The sequence below is a fragment of the Triturus cristatus genome, chromosome 12 (genome assembly GCF_964204655.1).
Source record: "Triturus cristatus chromosome 12, aTriCri1.1, whole genome shotgun sequence".
NCBI lineage: Eukaryota > Metazoa > Chordata > Amphibia > Caudata > Salamandridae > Triturus > Triturus cristatus.
Window position 1 is genome coordinate 382,350,856 of NC_140595.1, and position 16,771 is coordinate 382,367,626.

The 16,771-nt window shown below is 47.6% G+C and overlaps 1 protein-coding gene across 1 annotated transcript in view; it reads right to left on the bottom strand.

Annotated features, from left to right (window-relative positions):
• ADAMTS18 (ADAM metallopeptidase with thrombospondin type 1 motif 18) overlaps positions 1 to 16,771 on the bottom strand; it is a 336,350-nt gene that overhangs the window by 20,340 nt on the left and 299,239 nt on the right. The window contains exon 20 of the mRNA XM_085637512.1: positions 15,621 to 15,812. Within this exon, the coding sequence (XP_085493638.1) occupies positions 15,621 to 15,812 (192 nt within the window). The remainder of the gene's footprint in view (positions 1 to 15,620; positions 15,813 to 16,771) is intronic.

A 16,771-nucleotide genomic window follows, 5' to 3' on the forward strand; every position in this document is an offset into this window, starting at 1 on the left:
TACCAGCAGATATGCAGGAGGTGGATAAGATCAATCTGCCTTAATCTAGGAGCTAGGCAGAATCAGATATCGTACAGAATTTTAAAATCAGGCGTATCTGAACCGATAGTTTTTTCTGTCAGTCACTTTTTATTTGCCTTCTGGATAATCCGCCAGAAATTATTATTATAGACTGCACCGTATTATTAATGGTTCTGCAAAATATGTACCTATGCATTGTGCATTTTAGGAACGTTCCCCTCATTTCTTCAGGAAGCATGGCCCTTAGCTGTTTCTCAATGTGTTCTGATGTTTGTTCGGCTTGCCGTCTTTTTAGTGTTCTTTTTAATAAGCTACTTGATAATGTATCAGTTTTTATATTTTTAAACTGTAATTTGACAATGTTTTATCCTTTGTGTGCTTTGATGGTTTTGTACAAACAAACCAAATAAAGTTTGATGATGATGATGATGAGTGATTACATATGGATGCAACCTGGCAACATCTTCTGCTTACTTAGGTGATGAACTCACACATGAACCTGTCTCCAACTTTAACACATAAAATATATGTGACAAAGGATCAATCTAGTTTATGTATAGTCTATGTGCAGCTGCAGAGTGTAATGTTATACTTATTGCCATTGTTGAGTTGGTGACAATTCTTCTCAACATATCTGTGTTCTGCCACAACTTACTCACTCAACCGCTGCCGCAGTGCAACGTTACTGTGTACACAGACAGAATGTGTGCCCTATGCACACACAGATTGCCGCTGTACCACTTTTCCATTTTTAACTAGTGCAACTATTTTCTTCTGTGCGATTTCAGGACTTGAGTTAATTGCACATCCTTCTAGTTCCACTGCCAGCTATTTTACTTTGCCCTGAGGCAGCCCCTTTATTTATTGCAGCCCAACCAGCTGTCATTGCTTGCTATTCCCTTTCTCTATTTTCCTTTCATGACTCCGGTGTGTGCTTCCAAACTTCAACTTTGATGGTTTTCTAAACTTGTCTGCATGGCTCCCTAGCATATCAATTACTGGAGCATTATCATTTTTAAACCACTCCAGTTTGTGTACCTGTCGACACAAGGAGTGCATACCTTTGAAATTGTATATTGGAGCTCCCACTTTAAATTGAAACCACTACACCATATTGGAACAGACTCCTCAGCACTCCCTTCTTTTTTCCCCTCAGTGGCGTAGCTAGGGAAGGCAGTCCACGCCCTGGACCGCATGAGGTTTTCGGGCAGCAGCCTCCCCTGCTATCACCTGCTGTCTCGGGGGCAAGAGCAATCCCCCGCTCCTCAATGCGTTTGCCGTAGGGCGGAAAGCACTGTAAATGCTTGCCAGCACACCCACCCAGCACTTCCCTGCGGCCGGCGTGGGGCGGTAAACACAGAAAACGCCATGGGCTCCCATAGGGCTAGCAACGCCACTGCTTTCTCTCTCAGGTCCCATTGAATTTCTGGACCTAATGCTGACCTTAATATCAAAATTTCATTGAACATGTGCATATGAACTTTTTTCCAACTGAGTCTGAATTGCAACTACTTATTTTTCCACACTACAACCCATTTTTCCGTAGTCGTGTGTTCTCCTGCCCTCCTCTTTAGGTCGAGCCTGGGCAGCGCATGTGCTGCTCTGCGATGCATGCTGTGTTTAGGTAGGGACTTGAAGCTCCACCCATATTTTTCCTTGGCTTGTGTTGTTGTCCACTGTAAACGGTGGCTGTTCATTGGTCAATAGCATTAGTAGTCCCTTTCTAGTACCGCCTTGACTCATTTTTGTATCCTCCCATGGCGACACCCCATTACATGTGTTGTTGCTCGGTAGGCTTTAATTACAGCCTCTGAGTGCTATTTTCTCAAAATACTTTGCCCTGTCAGATGTTGCAGGCAGGACACGCTCTTTCCTAATGCTCTTTTTTTCATTTTTATAGCATGGGCGCTGGCTTTTGCAATGCAATAGGTCTCACACTTGCGAGAGTTTAAGCTATTGGTATTGTAAATGACAATGCCTTTTATTTATCTGTTTTAAAAACAACTAATAAATAAAAGGCATTGTCATTTACAATAGCTCAAACTCTCATAAATGCAAGACCTATTGCATTGCAAATGCTTGCTCAAATTGGTTACTCTTTAATTGTTTTGAGTCAATCACCTGAATATCGAGCATGTTTGTTCACATTGTCCTGTGTGAGGTGAACTAGCTTTATGTCAGAGTATCCTTGTGTCTGTATTTTAAGTACATGGGAATCTGCGTTGAGCCATGTATTGCCCAGATTCTTGGCTTGTCTCATGTCGATTTACTCAGGAACCCTTATTCTGATTCTTTTGATTACCCTTGATTTAGTGAGCCTTTAAAATCCATATAAATATTTTCTTTTGTTGCTGTTGGTGGGGTTGTTCTGGCTAGCAATTAAATGTATGATTTATCAGATATTATCACTGAATTACTCTGGCTGTGATTTTCATATAGTTTATGGCTAACATGTACTGAAGATGTATTAGGGCCCTGATAGAGACCCTCCTTGGGGTTTCCTGGTAACTTTTTGCCCCGTGTTAAATATATGTTGTTTGTATGTGTGTGCCAGACAATGCTGGGCATGATGAGAATTTTGATAGTGGGTGGTGCAAAAGAAAAGGGAGAGCGTGGGACAGAGCATGAAATGCAGGGGTTGAAAGTGGAGGGATAAATGCTACTGAGATGAAGCTTACAAGTAACTCTTGGGGGTGGGGATGCAAGTGGTGGAGTGGTTCAGCGTTGTTTCACAGAATATTGGACAATGGCCACAATAAACTACTAGATTCTGAGTTTAGCATTAGAATACTGGATACTGGAAATTGTGGTTGTTAACATTTTTGATTAGGACACAAAGAATCCTTCACAAAACACACGCGGAGTGTTGGGAAATGAGCAACAATTAAGACAGAATATGACCTCCAAACCTGAACCAGCCATGGGCAAAGAAGCCAAGAAGCATACACCACCTGACATGTAATTCGTTGGTCACTGGGCTGCTGAGAAACTTGGTAACAAAACCTTAGCTAGCTAGCAACAAATAGGGACAATAATAAATAATGTGTGTTCCTGTGGAAACAGCAATTTGTGCATATGTTCTATATTGGTTGCAGACTAATGCTGCAGCAGAGGTAGTGGGGTGGGGACATCCCATTACTAAAAAACTAAAATAATATCAAAATAGACAGACTCAGATCAAGAGGCCGCTCGTTCCATACGAGGCCTTTCCTTTTGCATAGGAGGATGTCCATGCAAATTAGAAAAATCCCATTCTCCTGTGGATCTTGCATACTGTAGGAATGTACTGCGGTAAAGAGGATCCTTATGAACTTGCTGAATAGACATTATGATTCACAAAGGTAAACTTACACTTTTGTGAAAGTTAACGATTGTTTGCTCTGTGATTCGACTTTCTTTTCTTTTTATGTGCAGAGACTCAGCAGTCTTAAATATACCACTGATAAAATATCTTTGTGAATAGCAAACAATTGTAAACTTACACAAAAGTGCAAGTTTACCTTTGCAAATCAGGTCCTTAGTGCATATTCTCTGTGGGCTATGGCACGAGGATTCATTCATGCAAACAAAATAGTCAAACTATAAGCAAACATTTACATTTGTGCTTGATAATACATTTCCAGGATTTCTTCTCTTCACAAACATTTACAGGTGCATGACTGCAAAGTTGCATCTGATACAGGTTTAAAGGCATACTTATGGGAACTGTACTACTTTCCTGGGGACCCATCGTCCTGATGCAGAATTCTACATAATGCTGCACTGAGGGAATGTAGTCCTCTGTGTAAACACACACATTTTTATTTTGTCTATGGGGGAATTTTTTTTCCCATCAAGAAAACCCTTCATCTACACCCCACCAAATAGGGATGCTCTGTTCCTCTTCCCATTCTGCAAGGTGTAGCGTTGTGTGAGTTAGCAATGACGCAACCCTTGTGGCTACTGATGAAGTCTGTAGAACTGTGAGACAAGCGTTACAGCATAGCTAAGTGAATACAGGTTTAGAATGTTTGGATTGCGATTACGCTCAGAAGAATAAACACGTTATACTAAGCTTCATCTGTGGCATAGTAATTAGCGGGTACCTAAGTTGAGGAGGACGCTACAAAAGGGGAGTTACCTCAACCCTTGACTGGAGAATCTTTATGACCATTTCAGGATGGGAAAGGTCAACATCAGAGTATATTAGAACATTGGAATGTTGGGAGCTCCATTGAAAACAATGAAGTGCTCCGGGCTTATAATGGCTGGTATAAGCCCGGAGCACCAACATTCCAATGTGTCTTTGTTTACAGCTCTGGCTGTGAACAAAGACTTCAGGGAGCCTGAGGGGATTTTAATCCCCTCACGCTCCCTGAAGGCTTTGTTTTGTTAGAACATTCTGCCCTCTAGTAGCAGAATGTTCTAATAGCCTTACAGCCCTTCGTAGCAGGGCTATACCGGCTTTTAAAGTCCCTCTGCTTTGTTAAAGTCCCTCGCCTGCGGCTCGGGCCTTTAACGCTGCAGCGGGCCTTTAACAGCCGGTATAGCCCGCTACAGCGGGCTATAAGGCTATAATAATGCCTGTAAATGTATGTTATCAGGCATTCTTAAACTACCAATACAAGCTAGGCCCATAAAAACCCCACTCTCCACTAACAAATGAGCGGGACTTATTACTGCAGATTTTCTGCACTTGTGACAGAGAAATCTGCAGTTGCAAATCCACTTACTCCTGCTATGAAACCTTTTGTGAATTCCTGGCAGATATAAATGGAGGTATTTTCAGATGTAAACGTACATTTCTTGGTGATAATACATTTGTAAGTAGGGCGCAGTGCTATTGCCTTTGAAATCTGGTGCGATAAAAAGATCCAAATGGGGGCGTGGCCAAAGAGGCAATGGAGTGAGACATGTCTCTCTCGTTCTCCTGGGGTCCATCGCATAGCTTTTTATCGCCAAGGGTCACCTGCTGCCACTCGGGGGAGCCCCTGATGACCCTCAGCAAATGGTGGCGGAGGATAAAGCCAGCTATGGCCCAAATTGCAGAGGCTTGTGCAACCAGAGCTAGAAGACTGACGATTGACAGGCACCATTTTGTCACCGGAGGCCCCTGTGCGACTGCCACTCCACACGGCACAGAGAAGTCAGTGAAATTTTGTGGGTGCTCTGTGGGCACACGCATAGCCCCCTGGGGACGTCCACCTCTGCGGACGACCGGGGCTGCACCTGACCCTGCAGCAGCCGCCCGACATCGTAGGAGGCGATGATCACAGCACACCGCTGGGCGGCCCTGAATCAGACTCCAGCACTTCTGCCCCCTGACTGGCACAGCTGGGAATGCCTGCACGTCCCGGGGACTCCAGGCCCGTTGATGGAACTGGCATAAATACCCCAGCTGCCGGTGTGGCCAGGCCGGGTGGTCTAAGGGCCCCCCACTTCGAGCCACCCTGTGCCAGCATCATTGAGACTAGAGGGGAGGACCCAGCCCTCCACTGATGCGGAGGCCTGACCGGCGGCCTGGCAGAATGGTGCTGATGCTAGGAGCTGAAGAGCAAAGTCCATCCTGTCCCTCACGGGAGTGAGCCCTCAGGGTTGTGGAGCTGGGGAGATAATAGCTGGGTGCGGGCATAGCCCATGGAATGGGAGCCAGCGTCAGCCGGTCGGGCCCTGGTGCAGCCCTGCTTGATCCTGACGCATGCAAAAACAACAGTTGATGGACAGAATGCAGAACAATGTCATTCATTCACCCCAGTACAGAGATCTGGGCCTAAATCCATCGTTTTTTTGCTCACCATGCCATTCCAGTTTGAACCCAGCCATATGCAAATGAGTCTTGACCACGTGCCTCATGGGAACAGTCCAGCCCGAACTGCCAAGCATGGTCCTCCCTGAACTGGAAACAAGCATCCTAGGACCGGTTTTGTGGTATGCCCAGACGTGGGTCCCGTGCTCACTGTGCCACTGGAATCAAGCTATCCTGGCTGATGAGGGCTGAAAGCCCAAAACCAGTCCTAGGATGCTTGTTTCTGGTCCAGGGAGGACCTGGCATGGCAGATCAGGCTGGACTGTTCCCAAGAGGCACAGGGTCAAGGCTGATTTGCATATGGTAAGGTCTAAACTGGGGTGGCATGGTGAGCAAAAGAATGATGGATTTAACCCAGATCTCTTGACTGGGGGTGAATGTTTTGATTTGTTCAGCATTCCGTCCATCAATTGTGTGTCTTTTGCTTTCTCGCCCTGAGTGCGCCGGGTATGCCCAGACGTGGGTCCGGGTTCACTGTGCCACTGGAATCAAGCTATCCTGGCTGATAAGGGCTGAAAGCCCAAAACTGGTCCTAGGATGCTTGTTTCTGGTCCAGGGAGGACCTGGCTTGGCAGTTCGGGCTGGACTGTTCCCATGAGGCACAGGGTCAAGGCTGATTTGCATATGGCCAGGTCTAAACTGGGGTGGCATGGTGAACAAAAGAATGATGGATTTAACCCAGATCTCTTGACTGGGGGTGAATGTTTTGATTTGTTCAGCATTCCGTCCACCAATTGTGTGTCTTTTGCTTTCTCGCCCTAAGTGCGCCGGGTATGCACAGACGTGGGTCCCGGGCTCACTGTGCCACTGGAATCAGGCTATCCTGGCTGATGAGAGCTGAAAGCCTGAAACAGGTCCTAGGATGCTTGTTTCCGGTCGAGGGAGGACCTGGCTTGGCAGTTCGGGCTGGACTGTTCCCATGAGGCACAGGGTCAAGGCTGATTTGCATATGGCCAGGTCTAAACTGGGGTGGCATGGTGAGCAAAAGAATGATGGATTTAACCTAGATCTCTTGGCTGGGGGTGAATGTTTTGATTTGTTCAGCATTCCATCCATCAATTTTGTGTCTTTTGCTTTCTCGCCGTAGGTGCGCCGGGTATGCCCAGACGTGGGTCCCGGGCTCACTGTGCCACTGGAATCAAGCTATCCTGGCTGATGAGGGCTGAAAGCCTGAAACCGGTCCTAGGATGCTTGTTTCCACAGGGTCAAGGCTGATTTGCATATGGCCAGGTCTAAACTGGGGTGGCATGGTGAGCAAAAGAATGATGGATTTAACCCAGATCTCTTGACTGGGGTTGAATGTTTTGATTTGTTCGCATTCCGTCCATCAATTGTGTGTCTTTTGATCCAGACGTATGGCCGGGATGCTACCTGGGGGTTCCCCATTGTGGAGCCCCACCACAACAGTGCATAGGGTGCATGATTAAATGCAGAACTGAGTGGGAGCCCAGGGCTGAGGTGGGGCCCCTAGAGGTGAACTGCAGAGGAGGCCTATTGGAGCTTGTGGGGTGAAGAGCAACAAAACCTCATGAGCGGTGGTCCCAACAGCAGTCTTCAATGTGGTCCAGGGAACCGTAGAGCTGGTCTAGTAAGCCTGGAGTTGGGGCACAGAATCAACTGAGCGTCCCTAAAGCAGCATACTGTGGCGAAAGAACACATAGTCATGACTGCTGCTGGAGGTGATCTTTCGACGCGAGCCCAACTTGCTGGCGGGGCCCCTTCGCTGACGGCCTCTAATCCACCTGTGAGTGAGGTGCGCTGGAACTGCGCCCCTTGCCAGGAACAATTGAGCTATCCCTATACTCCTTTAGACTTGGCAGGATTCAGTTGAGACAGCGGCAGCAGGCAGTGGAACGCGCCACCCACTTGCGCCTGAACTCTGGTGTGGAGCACCGGAAAAGGAGACACTCTTCCCGACTGGCTGTCTCGGGGAGCCCCCGAGTGTCCTGAGTGAATGAACACAACTCACAGTAGGATCAGTGGTGGGGCAGGTTGAGGGAGTGTCCTGTGAGGCTATCCCCCGCTGGTGCGGGCCTGCATACTCCTGAGCTGCACTGCAGAATCGCACCCTCTGGTGGCCCCGGTGGCTCTCCCCTTGCTATACCATGTTCTAAGGCAGTCAAAGACACCTCAGTAATGTCTCTCTGGAACAAGAACTCACAGCATGAGGTGGTGTCACACACCTGCAGCAACGGGTGGAGAACCTTCAGCCCGATCACCCAAGGATATATGGACAGCTTTCTACAATAGATATTAACTGATATATCCTCACTGAAGAAGAACACAAATCGGGACTTCGTGACATCCAGTGAGAGGTGTCAGAAATTGGAGACTGAGTGGATGACCTGGATCAGACAGTTGATGCTCGATCAGAGGAGCAGGAGATGCTGTGGAGGCGCATTAACGCTCTGGAAGATCAACGCATTGAGCAACAAACTAAGCAGGAAGACTTAGAAAATAGAAGCCGCTATAACAACATCTGCATTCGTGGGGTGCCGTTGGGGGCGGAGGGCAAGGACACCATTACCTTTACAGCTGAGCTCTACAGGCGGTCCGAGGCGAGGATGACCCATCCCCACCTACCCTGGGTCGGGCCCTCTGAGTTTCTCCGAGAATGGGGTGAGGAGACAGCGGACCGAATATTTTAACCAGGGTGCACTTCTTCACGGAAAAGGAGGCTATCATGCAGACAGCTAGGGGCGAGACAGAGCTTGCATTCCAAGGCCACACTATACAAATTTATCAAGATCTCTACCCGATCACCCTCCGAAAATGCCGCAGCTTCAAGCCTATCAAGGATAAGTTGCGTGCCCAGGGCATTCGCTTCCAGTGGGGCCACCCCTTTGCACTCCTGTTTCAGTGGGTGTGTAGATGCCAGTCATTGCAATCACTGATGGAGGCCAGGGCACTGCTGGGGCTGCCAGAAGACCTTCCGAACGGGGACAAGCCGCCACGGCCAGGCCCCGCAGGACGTGATCACAAACCCAAGTGGGATACAGTTCCTAAGCGTCACTTCAACAGGCAACATGCAGAACTTTCCTCCCAGGACAACAAGAAGGACATAATCAATCATCTCCGGATGCTCAGCAGAGGAGCCTCCCCTGAACTCGACTGCTGATTCTGTCTGATTACATGGTGACATATCAATCAATCATTCAGGTGTTTGTTAAGCACGACTACTCACCTGTGTGGGTCTCATGGTGCTGGGGGGGAGGTTCGCAGGCTCCAATCCATCAATGTGGGGGTCTGTCGAAGAGACAGGTTTTGAGGTTTCTTGCGAAGATGGGGAGCGATGTTGTCTGCCTGAGGTGGAGCGGAAGGTCCTTCCAGGGTTTGGCCGCGAGGAAGGAGAAGGAGTGGCCTCCTGATCTGGTCTTTCTGCTGCAGGGGACCACGGAGTAGGAGAGCTGGGTTTATCGTAAGGTCCTTTGGGGTGCGTGGAATTTGGGTCGGCTGTTCAGGAAAGCTGGTCTGGTGTCGTGGAGGGCCTTGTGAGTGTGGGTGAGCATCTTGAAGGTGACTCTAGCTTTGATGGGGAGCTAGTGGAGTGTGTGCAGGTGCAGGGAGATGTGGCAGTGTCTTGGCAGGTTGAGGACCAGTCTTGTGGCATCGTTTTGGATGTTCTGTAGCTTGCAGGTGATGTTTATGTTTATTCTGGCATAGAGTGCGTTGCCGTAGTTAAGTCTGCTGGTGACCAGGGCATGAGTGACGGTCTTTCTGTGTTCGAAGGCTGACACAAACTCAATGTTTCACCACATGCCCCTCATATTGAACCACTGGTGATGAAGATGGGCCCTGGGGGAGACAGGGAGCCTTGATGCTTGGATCCTGTTATTCCTTCTGTGTTTCTGATGGTCGCCCCCTTAGACTTACTCTTCTAGACGAAGACTCCTTCAGAGGGATGGAAGTGCTTCAATGCCGATCTCCGCATACAGAGGAAGTCCTAGTTAGACCCGGTTGATCTCCTGTTATTATCTGTTGTATTTTGTTTTTTCTTGCTGGTCGGACACTACGTAATGTAGGACAATGGCGAGCGGATATATATTGCTCTACATGACTGGTATGGGATGGTGTGGTAAATAGCAGTAAAACACGGTCCTGGGAAGGGCCAAACACAGGACGACTTTCAAGCAGGGTAAATGTGCAGGGATTCATCTCAACAAGGACAGGGGGCATGGGATGCGGGGATGGCCTCTCTCTCCCTGATCAACATGAGTACTTCCATCCCCCTGCAAGTCCACCCGAACACCCTCCCCAGTAAGCCCATTGACCACTCACTCGCCTTGGGTGACCTCAAACTGCTTTTGATAAACGTTCGGGCTTGAACTCCTCGGACAAAATGGAAATATATTTGGCGATATGTGTTGCAGCATGACCCAGACATCCTATTGCTTCAAGAGACTCACCTTGTAAAGGCTGACCTTCACCGCTGGGCTGGGGTGGTGTGGTGAGCAAAAGAATGATGGATTTAACCCAGATCCTTGTGACTGGGGGTGAATGCTTGCATTGTCCAGCATTCCGTCCATCAATTGTTTCTTTTGCATATGTCGCCCTAAGTGGGAAGGGTATGCCCAGATGTGGGTCCGTGCTTACTAGACCACTGGATTCAAGCTAGCCTGGCTGATGAAGGGTGATGCCCTGAAACTGGTCCCAGGATGCTTGTTTCCAGTCCAGGGAGGACCTGGCTTGGCAGTTCGGGCTGGACTGTTCTCACAAGGAACAGGGTCAAGACTGATTTGCACATGGCTGGGTCAAAACTGGGGTGGTGTGGTGAGTAAAAGAATGATGGATTTAACCCAGATCCTTGTGACTGGAGGTGAACGCTTGCATTGTCCAGCATTCCGTCCATCAATTGTTTCTTTTGCATAGACCTTCACCACATGACACACCCGAAATGTCCCAGGTGGCACTGGGCATACACCACCTCCAAAACACTAGGAGTGGGTATAACACTAGGAGTGGGCATCCTTTGCTAAGCTAGCTTTTACACCTGTAGTTAAAGAGAACCGGGACAGAGAGGGACGTTACCTGTCTCTTCAGCTATGCCCGGATAAACGGACATTGACGCTGATCAATTTATATGCCCCAAACACCTCCGAGGACACATACATTAGACACATCTTGCAGGAGCAGCATAGGGGAGTGGAAGGCGACATCATAGTCTGCGGGGACTTCAATTTGGTCTGGGACACCTCCCTAGACAGAAGTTCTAAGACATACCAGAGCATGGGCGATATGTCTGCGATTCTTAAAAGAGATATCGAAGACTGCCGGTTGATTGATGCATGGCAGTATAAACACCCCGGCGTGAGGGATTACTCCTTCTACTCACATGTGCACACCTCCTATTCACACATAGACTCTACCTTTATCACACCCTCTATCCTGCGCTGCCTTCACATGGTAGAGCTCTCAGAGATCTCTATATCCGGCTAAACCCACGTAGTACTCACCTGGGATGCTGGTGCACCCTGCCCCAAACACATCTGCGTGATCCAGTGGACATACAAGAGATACGCAAGGGCATCGTAGATATTTTCGCTTCAATACACTGCCTGAGATCTCTCTGCATGTGCTTTGGGATGGTTTTAAAGCTGCCATTAGGGGCACAATAACGACAATTGCAATAGCACGAGGGCGAGAGGTGAAGCTAGTAGAATCGCAACTTATGGTGGAGATTGAGTAGCTGGAGCGCCTGGACAAGGCGGCTCCCACTCTAAGAACCAATAGGCATCTGGCCTTACTGCGTGGCCAATTGTGATCCCATCGCACAGGCAAAGCCGAGTGTGCCCTTCTGTCTCTGCGTCAGAGATACTATGAGGGTGGCGACAAAGCGGGGAAACTCTTGGCTCGTACGTTACGTCACCTGTGCGCTAAATCACATATCGCTAAGATGCAAATAGGTAACATGGGATGGGCGACTGTGAAGAGGGATAAATTAGAGGCTTCCTGGGACTATTATCAGCAACTGTACTCCCATGAAGACCCCTCCCCCGCAAGACTTTGCACATTCCTTTCGGAATGCGGCTGGGAGCCCTTACCCTCACAACATTCAACCCTCATAGACAATCCTATCACGGCAGATGAACTGCGCAATGCAGTTTGGGTCCTTCCCCTAGGCAAGGCTCCCCGGCCCAACGGGGTCCTATACTCTTCTATCACCTGTTCCTCCCACAACTGCAGTAACACCTAATACGCTTGTTCAACTCTTTCAAGACTTACCCCCACTATGGCGGAAATATCTCTCATACCCAAAAGTGGGGAAAGATCCTGCACAATGCTCTTCGTACTACCCAATAGCCCTCCTTAATACGGATGCCAACCTATTCACTAAAATCCTTGCTCCTCGACTCGACCCGTATCTACCAGGCCTCATTAACCCTGACCATGTGGGATTTTTACGCCAGCGATGAGGGGCCGATAACATATGGCGCACAGCCCATTTAGTAGAAAAAACAGGCAGGCTTGATATACCCGCCTGGATTCTCTCGCTTGATGTGAAAAAGGCATTCAACAGGCTGGACTGAACACATTTCCAAGCGGTATTACATAAAATAGGTCTGGGGCAGGCCTTTATTTCCAAAATCATGGCATCTTACGTAGCCCCGACCGCTTATGCATGAGTGAACGGGGGGCTAGGAGTTTGACCTCACTACACCGTGTTACACGACAGGGATGCCCGCTCTCACCCCCGCTCTTTGTGCTGGCAGTAGAGCCCCTAGCTATCAGTGCACGGGGTTTGGAAGGGATCAAAGGCATATCCTTTGGCGGCCAGGAACATAAGATCAATGTCTTTGTGGACAACCTCCTCCTTACTCTTACCCAACTTGCAGACCTTTGCAGCCATCTCTGACTTCAAGATCAATATGACTAAGTTGTTCATCCTTAATCTTAACATTCCGGCCCCAGCGGTAAAAGGACTGCAGAGAGTAACTCCTTTTCAGTGGTCATCAAACTCCATCAAGTACTTGGGTCTCCACATCACCCCCACCCCTTCAATGTGGTCCCGGACTAACTGGTACTCCCTTCGTCGGTCAATCCTCAAAGACCTGCAGAAGTGGAAACCCCTCTACATCTCATTTGAAAGGCATATCAATGCTATTAAAATTAACATACTACCACGGGTTCTGAACATCTTCCAGATACTGCCTACATCAATCCCACAGGAGGATATCCAATGCTTTCAGAGGGACCTGCGCACTTATATTTGGAGTGGGAAGCCACCTCACATAGCTCACTCGCTATTGATGCAGCTGCGTAATTGGGGGTCTGGCATGTCCAAATGTATTGGAATACTACTGGGCGGCACATTTGAGGTATATCTCAGAGTGGGTGGTGCGCGAATGTGAAAAGGATTGGTTCCACATGGACCGAGCAGTGGCATGCGGGCCCCTTTGGGACCTTGCCTAGCAGCCCAACCGAGCCTGCCCACCCAGCGCCTATGTTGCAGCCCTGAACAGAACAGTACTAGACATCTGGGACAGAATTGACTGGAAGACAGGATCACTTTATTTCCATCCCCCAATACTCCCATAACACGCAACCCTGACTTTCCTCCAGGCGTGTCGACACTCACATTCGCAACTGGGCAGATGGAGGATGAAGGACTCTCAGGGACCTGTTTGTGGGAGGCACCAAGAAGTCCTTTGAGAACTGTTGGGTTGAATTTACATGGCCATCCACTGCATGGCTCCAGTACCTCCAGTTGTGGCATTGAGCAATGCATCCCGGGGTTCATGCGGCAGCTACTTGCCCCTTCACCCCTTTTGAGAAGCTAGTACCTGCCTTCGATGGCACTAGAGGGTTGATCTCCAAAACCTACCAGGTACTGCAACAATCGTACCCCGACCACACACGTAACTACCAAACCGCCTGGCATGATGCTACTCCCGGGTGAATCACCACTAAACAATGGGAAGCACTATGGCGTGATATCCCTAAAACCTATTGCAGTCTCTGCGCATGCGAGTCTGCGTATTAATTGATGTTTCAATGGTATCATACACCTGCCTGTTTAGCAGCCATTTGCTACACTCTCCTTAGTATATGCTGGTGCCGCGGATAGGAAGAAAGCACTCTTTGCCACATCTGGTGGTCGTACAAAGAGATTACTACCTACTGGAATTAGGTCCTATTACATACCAAGGGCATTTTAGGCTACCTGCTTCCACACCTACACCACACAATCCTCTTAGCCATACACCCCCTGTCATCGCTGCTATGACCCACGCTGATTGGGAGCTGGTGAGCCACCTGCTGTTGGCTGCGCAGCAGCTCATAGCCTGTGCTTGGAAGCAAACATCACCCCCCTCTGTGGCACAGTGGTTCGCAAGCGTGTGGCACCTCTGGGCTTCTCATAGCTAAGCCAACACAGACAAGAAGATCCAATGTGTATGGCAGCCACTGATACACTATCTTACATACATAGAATTCACATGTTTTAACCCCCCAAAACTCAGGGTGCTCCAGCTTTTCGACTCCGAGTGATCAGCAGCTTCCCCTAGCAGTTCTGGAGCCCGTCTAGCGCTGCAAGAGCCTGGCTACCATCCCCCTGCGCACTGCACGACCCTACACCCTGCTAACATCTTATACCTGGAATGCATTCTGACTTGCATGAATCTTGTTCGTTTGGTGTTTTTAGTTTGTTACGTGAACGTTCTCCTGATTCTAGACAACACCACAAACCAGACTGCTCTGCTATCATCAGCATTAAATCCAATAACACTCCCATGGCTAGGTGATAGGTGGAGACATAGTTCCTGGGGCTTACCGCACAGGCTGGACCTACTTTTACTGCTATATGCTTAAGGGGAATAATGTTCACATATTTAGCTTTATATCTATTGAGGCGATGGAGCACTAGGAGTAATATGTACACGGATCTCCCCTTGCGGATCACCCTTAACGCTGGATTTAGCAAAATAACGCGGGCGGCCCGATGTGGTTGTAGGCGACTTGCTGTGTATTACTGTATGCAAGGTTTTCTTTGTTCCATTTGGCACAGATATACAGCCGGCCGACCAGGGTTGTAGGCGACACTATATGTTTCACACACGTTGTCTCAATGATAACAATAAATCTTTAAAAAAAAGAAAGAAAAAAAAAGATCCAACTGAAATATCTGTTCTTGGTAAAGAAATTGATATACTTAATTTACGTTATAGTTAATTTATGAGCACAATAAGTGACGTTGAAGTAGGAACATGTTTTACTCATTTATAATGTTAGCTCACAAAGATGTACTATAAATCAAGGGTATACTGATTGATTTGCAATTCCTACTCCAGGGCGTACAGTGAGTTTTGCCTAGCAATAATGGCCTGGAAAGTTTGGAAGCCCCCACAAACATTAGAGTTACAGGGCATTACCAAAATTTCATCTGACCCGTTCTCACTCTAAAAATGGTATGAGATATATTTTTGTTAGACACAGGAGTAAATCATTTTTGCAGTATGGGAATGGAAGGGGCCCAAAATGAAGGGGGTTTCAGGGACAGATTCTTCCCCACCATAAAGAAAAATATAAATTTTCAAGTGTAGTAAAAAAGATGTGCAATGCCACTATGTGATGACATTTCGCATGGAACAAGTGTATGCCTCAATTACTCATGTGGGCAGCCCCTCACATAATCATAAATCAGCATTCAGCCATCTTTTCAAGGGTAGTCTTGAAAACCTGTAATTATAACATGTTTCCAGGAGCTCTCTTCGAAGCACCTACGAATTCATGGTATTCCTAAATATGCATCAATGTGAGGTGGTACTCAATGTATTTTCAGATGAGTTATATTCAATGGAAACACGGTTCTCCATACCTCACTCCAAGAAGATATTGCCCACTGTAGTCTTTCATTCCGAGGACACCGGGTTGTGACGCAGTTCTTTTGCGATTCCGGCTTCAGTGCTTGGTCACACGTTTCTTCTGATATGGTTTTGGACTTAACAAAGCTACTACTTTTACAGTTGACGTCACGGATTTGGATTCCTCTTCCGCAGGTTTTAGAGCACTGCAATAAGAAGAACAGCCTAACGATTATTTTCATTGTCGAATGACAGGAAAAATGCTCCCTTTCACAGCAAGGATGACTGGATGGCTGGATAGATGGATGGATGGATAGATGGATGCCTGGTTCGATGGGTGGATGGATGGATGGATGGGTGGCTGGGTGGGTGGATTGCTGGATGGATGGATGGATGGATGGATGGATGGATGGATGGATGGATGTGGATGATGGGTGGATGGATATATGGGTGGGTGGATGGCTAGATAGATGGATGGATGGGTAGGTGGAGGGTTGCATGGGTGGATGGATGGATGGATGGATGGATGCCTGGTTGGATGGGTGGGTGGGTGGATGGATGGATGGATGGATGCCTGGATGGATGGATGGATGGATGTCTAGGTAAGTGGGTGTTTGGATGGATGGATGGAAAACACATTAATAAAACACAGCAATTCATTGCAGTTATAAAACAATTATGATGAATAACATATCACCCATCAAATGAAATTCACTTTCCATCCATAATAAAACCATCAAAATCAAATAGATCCATCACATAATACAGATCGGATTAAAAAGAATATAGACATTACCCTTATTATCAATTTATTTATACAGTGCATAAGTATTCTCAAAATGCACTGAGATAACGTATGCAACTGGAGTAGTTGCATACATGTAAAGACAGCCATAAATGTGTAACTACATTTGAAAACATGAAGTTCACTAACATGAAAACGACAGAGGCGGTTAAAGCAATTATACGTTATTATCCCTAAATTGAAAAGGATGATAGCAAGCGCCTGATTAAGAAATATGAAGGCATCAAAGAATTAGTGGAGGGACGTGATGTTATAAAAAGTTGCATTGATTCATCAGGAGAACATGTAGAAATATGCAAGAGTAGCCAGTAAGAGAAAAGAAGGTACAGACAGCGTGTGATGAAATCAATGTTTGCCATA